At 39.6% G+C, this 8,695-nt stretch overlaps 1 protein-coding gene across 1 annotated transcript in view; it reads left to right on the forward strand.

Annotated features, from left to right (window-relative positions):
- Wdr47 (WD repeat domain 47) overlaps positions 1-8,695 on the forward strand; it is a 66,200-nt gene that overhangs the window by 26,747 nt on the left and 30,758 nt on the right. Inside the window, exons 4-5 of the mRNA XM_029538043.1 lie at positions 2,030-2,113; positions 5,523-5,607. Coding sequence (XP_029393903.1) covers positions 2,030-2,113; positions 5,523-5,607 — 169 coding nt within the window. The remainder of the gene's footprint in view (positions 1-2,029; positions 2,114-5,522; positions 5,608-8,695) is intronic.

Below are 8,695 nucleotides of genomic sequence, written 5' to 3' on the forward strand. Positions count from 1 at the left end.
AGTGCTGGGATTAAAGGCGTGTGCCACCACGCCCCAGTATATGCCTTTAATCCCAGCATTTGAGCAGTAGAGGCAGGCAGAACTCCAGGCTAACCAGAGCAACATATACAAAGCGATTCTGTCACATACACATAAAAAAGTAATTTTGTTTCACAGGAATTCTCTGTGGTTACAAATAAATTCCTTAAAACCTTTCAATTTAGTCTCTTAATGGCTCGCCCATCTTTAAATTTTATATATGAGACTTTTTTTTTTTTGAGACAGGGTTTCTCTGTGTAGCCCTGGCTGTTCTGGAACTCACTCTATAGACCAGGCTGGTCTCGAACTCAGAAATTCGCCTGTCTCTGCCTTCCAAGTGCTGGAATTAAAGGCGTGCGCCACTATGCCGGGCGCGAGACTTTTTTTTATCTACTCTACTGAGCAGTTTTTATACATGAGACTTTTTGTATCTTGAATTATTTTCCTAGGGCACAATTTTTAGAGGGGGATTTGCAAGGCAAGGGGGACTGCCATATTTTCCACAGTGGAAAACTGAATATATCCCAGGCTGACTTTGATGGAAAAGATAACACCTATCTCTCACATAGACATATATTCTGTTTTAATGATTCTACATATCCTTGAGATGGAGTGTATGTTTAAAAGAATGAACTGTTCCTAATTCATAAACATCAAGCTGAAAGGAAAACACAGAGGTTTATTGAATTATCTGTAGCTTATTAAACTTATTACATCTCCCTGGGTCCCATTTTGTGGTCCTCTGGCCTAGCGAGGAACTAGTATGGAAGTAGTGTTCAGAGGTACAGAAGCAGTGGTCTTCTGCCCTTGCTGTCCCTCTTCCCTCTTCCCTCTTCCCTCTTCCCTCTTCCCTCTTCCCTCTTCCCTCTTCCCTCTTCTTCCCTCTTCCCTCTTCCCTCTTCCCTCTTCCCTCTTCCCTCTTCCCTCTTCCCTCTTCCCTCTTCCCTCTTCCCTCTTCCCTCTTTCCTCTTCTTCCCTCTTCCCTCTTCCCTCTTCCCTCTTCCCTCTTCTTCCCTCTTCCCTCTTCCCTCTTCCCTCTTTCCTCTTCCCTCTTCCCTCTTCCCTCTTCCTTTCCTCTTTCCTTTCCATTCCTCCTCCCCTTCCTCTTCTTCCTCTCCCCCATTCTCTTCTTTTGGAAATAGGGTTTCTCTGTGTAGCCTTGGCTGTCCAGTAACCCACTGTGTAAACCAGGCTGGCCTTAAACTCAAAGATTCACCTGCCTCTGCTTTTGTGAATAAAGGTGTGTGCCACCATGCCTGGCTTGCCCTTGTCTTTCAAGTGTTGATCCCACTGGAATTTAGTACTGGCCCTTGAGTACTTCCTAGGAGCCTGTTGATTTGTGATGAAATTTTACTGGTAGAGGTGAAAGGGAAAAAATTAGTAAGTATTAAGCTAATGTATTCATTTAAAGATCTAACCTATGAAATTGAATTCTTCCTCCATTTTTCTCCCCCTTCAAGACAGGGTTTCTTTGTATAGCCCTGGCTGTCCTGGAACTCACTTTGTAGACCAGGCTGGCCTCGAACTCAGAAATCTGCCTGCCTCTGCCTCCCGAGTGCTGGAATTAAAGGCGTGCGCGACCACCGCCTGGCGTATCCTTTCTCCATTTTTAAGATTAAAACATCTCCACTCGGGAGGCAGTGGATTTCTGAGTTTGAGGCCAGCCTGGTCTACAGAGTGAGTTCCAGGACAGCCAGGGCTACACAGAGAAACCCTGTCTCAAAAAACCAAAAAAAAAAAAAAAAAAAAAAGATTAAAATATCTCTTTATAAAACTACGATGACATATATTGTGATTGGTTATTATTCTTTAAATAAAATATTGGAAATCTTATGTTGGTCCTTCTGCCCATCCATTTTATAAATTTACTGTTATCATACATTCAAAATTTAGAAATTGTTATTGTAAAAGAATACTACTAATGTTTGAAGAGTCAGAGACTATAATCTCATTATTTGCTTTTAATGTCTATTTTTGAATTGATGAGCATTCTAGATTTTTCTTTACTTAGGCAGCTAATTCTGGATGGCCAATGGGATGAAGTTCTTCAGTTCATTCAGCCTCTAGAATGTATGGAAAAATTTGACAAAAAAAGGTAGGATTTTATTTTAAAGTTTTACTGTTTTGTCATTGACAGAAACCTAGCAACAAAACAGAACAATAAATGCATGTAAAGTGCAGCCTTCCTGTGAAACAGCACCCACTGGATCCTGCTGTATTAGAGCAGTCTAGTTACAGTTAAAGTTCTTGAAGTCTTTGCAAGTTCCGTGTGCAGATCTACTCAGTCAGCAGGGTGAATGCAGTCTTCTGCATATGGAGCAGTGAAGTGCATACTTCAGAGACATCTTTCTGCTGACTCTTGGCCTTCATTGTTCAATGAGCAGTCAATTGTAATTTGTGTCCTTATTCTCTTAGTGTAACCAGTGTCCTTCCTCCATCCCTCCACTGGCTGCCTTTAAGTTTTATGCTTTATCATTGGTTTTTGGCAGTTTGATTATTGTCTTGGTTAGAGTTTTCTTTGCTGTGAAGAGACATCATGACTGAGACAACTCTTATAAAGGACAACATTTAATTGTGCTAGCTTATAGGTTTTGAGGTTCAATCCATTATAATCATGGCAGGAAGCATGGCAGCATGCAGGCTGACGCGCTGGAGTTACTGAGAGTTCTACATCTTCATCAAAAGGAAGCCAGGAGCAGACTGGCTTTTCTGCCCTAGGTGGAGCTTAAGCATAAGACCTCAAAGTCCACCCCCACAGTGACACATTTACTCCAACAAGGCCATACCTATGCTAGCAAGGACATACCTCCTAGTAGTGTCACTCCCTATGGGCCAAGATTCAAACACATGAGTCTGTGGGTCTATTCAAACCACTACAATTATAATATGCTTAAGTGTTTTTTAATTTCCTCATTTACTTGTTTGGGGTATAGCTATATGTTTATTCTTCCAATTTGAAATATCTTTGGCCATACTTCTTCAAAAGTATACCTCCCAGTGTATTTTCCTTCTGGGATATATAAAATTGAATTTGTCCACAGCACTGAGGACTTCACTTGTTTAGTTTTTTTGTTTGTGGTTCTAGGGGTTGAACATAGGGGCTGGTGTGTGCTTTATAAATGCTCTTGAATAAACCACATCTGCAGACCCTCCTCCCTTCTTTTCTTTCTTTTCTCTTGAGACAGGATCTCATTAGTCTCAGATTGGCCTCAAACTTGATATTAGAACATGACCTTGAACTTCTGGTCCTCCTACCTCCACTTCTTGGATACTTGGATTTATGTACATGTGTACCATCAGACATAGTTAATAAAGTGTTGGTGTTTGAACCCAGGGCTTTGTACATGCTGAGGACACACTGCATCAACTGAGCTTCCCATCCTAATACCCCCAGCCTGAAAAAAAATTTGTTCAGAGACAGTGTCTTGCTCTACAGAATGGACTGGACATGGAATTTTCTGACTTCCATATTCCAAATACTGAGGTTACAGTATTTGCCACCACACCTTAATCTTTGTTTGTTTGTTTGTTTGTTTGTTTGTTTTTGGTTTTTTGAGACAGGGTTCTCTGTGTAGCCCTGGCTGTCCTAGAACTCACTCTGTAGACCAGGCTGGCCTCGAACTCAGAAATCTGCCTGCCTCTGCCTCCCGAGTGCTGAGATTAAAGGCGTGTGTCACCATGCCTGGCTTCTTAATCTTTTTAAAAGCACATTTCCTTTATGTTTGTATGGATTATTTTTTTAACTGAATCTTCACTGAACTTTCTCCTAGCTACATAATGATAAGCATGAGATTTTAAATTTCACATAGCATACATTTCAATTTCAATTTTTTTATTAGGCATGATGGTATATACTAGTCATCCTGGTACTTAAAAGGCAGAGGTAGGAAGATCATGAGTTTGAGGTTTCCTGTGCTTAATAAGGAATTTCATATCAGCCTGTGCCTAACCCAAAAGTTTTTGTCTTGTATAATTTTTCTCTGAGACACCTTTTCTTGCTGTTGTTTTTGGGTTGTGTGTGTGTCCGTCCTGCTCCCAAGGTAGGGTTTCTCTGTAGTCCTGACTGTCTTGGAACTCACTTTATATAGACCAGCAGGCTGGCCTTGAACTCAGAGATCTGCCTGCCTCAGCCTTCCGAGTGCTGGGAATAAAGCTGTATGTCACCACTGCTCAGCCTCTCAGAGATATCGTATCTGCTCATTTCCTGTGGTATTTTTCTGTAAGTTTTTGAACTTAAATAGTTGCTTATTTGCTAGTGTATTGTTTCTAAATTTGAGTTCTGGTGATACCAAGTTCAGATTTAAATGATCATCTTTTTTCCTAACTTTAAGTCACTTTTAAAAAGTACTCATTTTTATATAGTTTTCTTCTACCCTTATAGATTTCCTCCAGCCCAAATGCTAGGGACAGAAACCAGTGTACTGCACATGCTAGGCAAGTGCTGTACAGCTGAGCTGTATTCCCAGCTTGTAAATTTATCTTTGAGGCTATGCTTTCTGTCATCGTCCTTTGAAAGTGTTGGCTTTTAAAACATTCATTTTTATTATTTTAAATTATGTCTATATGTGGGTGTGTCAGTGTGTGGGTGTGTCAGCGTGTGGGTGTGTGCATGTGAGAGCAGCAGGTGCCTGCATACACCAGAGGTTGCAGTCCCCTGGAGCTGGAGTTTGAAGTGGCCGTGAGCTGCTCTATGTGGTCCTGGGAACTGAACTTGGGCCTTCTGCTAGAGCAGCAAACATTCTTAACCATGGAGCCATCTTTCCTAAAAGGGTTGGTTTTTATTTAAGCAACTAGTTAACTGGTATAGTCCAAAATAAAATACAAATTTTGTTTTTTCTCTGGTAGATTGTAGTGAAATTTCTTCTTGTTTTTTTTTTTTTCCCCTTGGCATTTCTTTTTTATCTTAAGCATTTTGGGAATAGTTGTAAGTTAAGGCACTTGAATTTATACAGTACCTTTGAATGCATCTCTTACCATATCTCTTACCATGGTTCCCTTTTTATTTTTATTTTTCCTTTTTTTATTTTTTGTTTCTTCACTTGTTTTCTGTCTGATCTAGCAGTAACTAGGGTGGTAGAAACTTTTTTCCTAAAGATTTATTTTTATTTTCAGTTATGCTCATGCATGTATGTCTGTGTGGGCATATGTGCATATGAGGCCAGAAGAAGGTTGGATCTTCAGGTGTGGTAGCAAGCACTTTTATCTGTGGCCCAATTTGACCATTTTTAAAACAAAGTGGCTGGAGTGGTGCTCTAGCCCAGTGATGGATGGAGTGTGTGCCTGGCATGCACAGAGCCCTGCGTTTGGTCTGCAGCCCTGCACGGAGCAGGCTTGTGCTCCATAAGCTTCTCTAGGCTGTGACCTTGTTATCATTCTTGCCATGTAGCTCAGCTTGGCTTACGGGTGTCCTCATGCAACCTCCCGAGTCTGGATTTATAGGTGTATGCTTCCATGCCTGGCATCATTCAGTTTTTAAATTATTTTTAATGTTTCTTCTTTCTCAGGTTTCGTTATATTATCCTCAAGCAGAAGTTTCTAGAAGCTTTGTGTGTTAACAATGCAATGTCTGCAGAAGATGAGCCCCAGCATGTAAGATTTTTATTCCTGAAGGTTTGCGCCCTAGTCTTGTTTTCAGCTATTTTATTTACTAAATCAGAAGATTATTATCATGGATTTTCCAAGGGTTTGTGAGCTATGATGAGGCAAGATCTGTAGTTTTGCAGACATAGTACTTTTAATCTGTAATCTTTCTAAACTTATTCTCTGATTAAACCAAAGTGCTATGTGAATAACCCAAAGGTATATGTTCTCTTTTAAGGTAAGTTAAACCAGGGCTTGATAAACTTTTTCCTCTTTGACTCTGTTTTACCCTAGAAAAATTTATATGACCCTGGATTTATTGGTATTCAAATAAAGAATTTAGTGATCACAAATCTAAGGAATTTTATTTTAAGATGTTATACATATTGTTTTACCATACTGTTTATTAGCAATGAAAGCAAATTTACATGCTAATGAGATATATATGTATGTTTACTTAATATTTATGTATATTCATTTATTTGTATATGTATATATGTGAGGTATATGTCCTCCTCGTGTGTGTGTGTGTGTGTGTGTGTGTGTGTACACATGGAGTCCAGTGTGTCCTTAATATTGACTGTCCTTAGTTACTGTCTGCCTTGTTTCTTTGAAACAAGGTCTGGGAAGGATTGCTGTTTTATTTATTTAATTTTTTTTAGCAAGGTTGGCAGCCAGCAAGCCCCAGTGATCCTGTGTCCACCTACTCAGTGCTGGGGTTATAGGCATGTGTGAACCATGCTTGGTTTTTACATGGGTGCTAGAATCTTGGTCTTCTCGCAAGCAGAGCAAATGTTCCTAACAGTTAAATCCTCTCTCTGACCTCAGCCTTTATTGAAATTAAAAAAGATTATATGTGTGTATGATTTGTGTGTGTGTGTGTGTGTGTGTGTGAGAGAGAGAGAGAGAGAGAGAGAGAGAGAGAGAATGAATTTATGCATGCTATACATACATACATACATACATACATACATACATATGGTATATGGTGTCTGTCCTCACCTTTTAGCTTGTTGAGACAAAGTTTCTGTGCTGTTTGCTTCTGTATATGCCACACTAGCTGGTCTGTGAGCTTCCTGAGATTCTCCTGTGTCCACTTCCCATCTTTCTGTACCATCCCTGGAATTATGAACATGTGTGTGTTCTAAGGCTTCAGTGGGTTCTAGGGATTTGAACCCAGTTTATTGTATTGCACAGCAAGTACTTTACATACTGAGCCATCTCTCATGTCACTCTCTTCTCTTTTAAAGAAAGGGTTTCTGAGTTTGGTTCCTAACATCTACATGATGGCTCATGACCATCTGTAACTCTGGTTCCAGGTAATTCCGCACCATCTTCTGGCCTCCCAGAGCACTGGGTTCACATATGGTCACATATATGTATGCAGGCAAAGCACTCTTGTACATAAAAGAAGGGAAAGGGGAGGGGGGAAGACAGGCTTCCATGTAGTCTGGGTTGGCTTTGAGCTGGCTTACGACAGGATGATACTGTACTTCTATAATAACTTCCTGCCTCTGCCTCCTGATGCTTGCTCATTGATATATATAAAGGAGTAAATATTGGCTAAATATTTTATATTACAGGATATAGCAAATCTTTAACTCAGTGTTGGACCAAGTTTTAAATTTTTATCACTTATTTATTTTACATCACACACTTGATGGTAAAAGTACGTGGAGGATGGCAGAGCTTGCAGGAGTTGGTTCTTTCCCTCTGCCATCTAGGTCCCAGGGATCAAATTGAGGTCTTCAAAGTTGGTGGCAGGCAACTCTTTCTTCTCAGCTGTCTTGCCAGCCCTTGGTCAATATTTTGATTTTATCATTGTTAATGATGACAATACATTGCGTAAATACATAATACAAAATGGCAGAAGTATGCTTAGGATGATTTTAGAAATTATTGGAAATTTTGTTTTAATCTCAAAACAGAATAAATCAAAAATTTTAAAATGAAACTCAAGCAAGCAACTCAAACAAACTTTGAATTGAATTTTTTGAAGTAGAGTTGAGGATTTTAAAATCTAAAATAGACAAAAAAAGAAAAAAGAAAAAAAAGAAAAAAATAAAAAAATCTAAAATAGATTTTGACCACCAAGGATTAAAACAGTGGTTTTCTACATTTATTTGTTTGTGTGTCTCCTCTCTCTCTCTCTCTCTCTCTCTCTCTCACACACACACACACACACACACACATACATACACACACACTCACTCGCTCGCTCGCTCACACACAACTGTGCCATTCACAAGTGTAGAGATCAGAGGACAATTTCCGTCAGTTCTTGCCTTCACCACCTGGATCCTAGGGATTAAACTCAGAATTCTCAGGTTTGGCAGCACATACCTTACCCACCAAGTCCCACCCACAACAGATGGGGAATTATGGGGAATTCAGAGCATAGCAAAACCAACAGATAATATAATGGCATTTTTTTTCCCACGATGAAGAAATTTTTACCAGATGATGCTACAGGTAGAAAAAACAGTGGAACAAGTTTTAAAAACTAAACTTGTTATTTTGAGTTTGTCAGTAACTGATTCAGTCTGTATTTCCAGTTACTCCCATGTGTAAGATAGGCCCATATACTTAAATTCTCTCAGCTGTGTCCAGACTTGTGACACTGGGACATGATATTGTCATCTACAGTGCTTACACTCAAGAACCACACAACTGAGCTGGGAAGAAAAACACCTTAATGTTTACATTTTTGGGTTGGGCCACCTTCATAGCTAACCTGGGGCACATACTACTCGGCAGGCCACAGGTTGTCATAACCTCTGGGTTTCTGGCCGTATTTAGTACACACATTGTTGTCAGTCATCTCATCTAAGCTGCTTTCTGCTCTTTCTATTGTTTTTTAATACAGATGCTCCCTGCTGGGAATTTTGCATTTTATCCCTATATCTCTTAGAATTTATTCTAAAACAAGTTGATACTAAGAAAATGGCTCTTTTGCATTTGAGCTAAACTAAATAATCAGGGTTTTTTCATATTATTTATTTATTATTATATGAGTATACCATAGCTGTCTGAAGAGCGCATAAGATTCCATTACAGCCGGGCAGTGGTGGCGCACGCCTTTAATCCCAGCACTTGG

Source organism: Mus pahari, chromosome 4 (assembly GCF_900095145.1).
Source record: "Mus pahari chromosome 4, PAHARI_EIJ_v1.1, whole genome shotgun sequence".
NCBI lineage: Eukaryota > Metazoa > Chordata > Mammalia > Rodentia > Muridae > Mus > Mus pahari.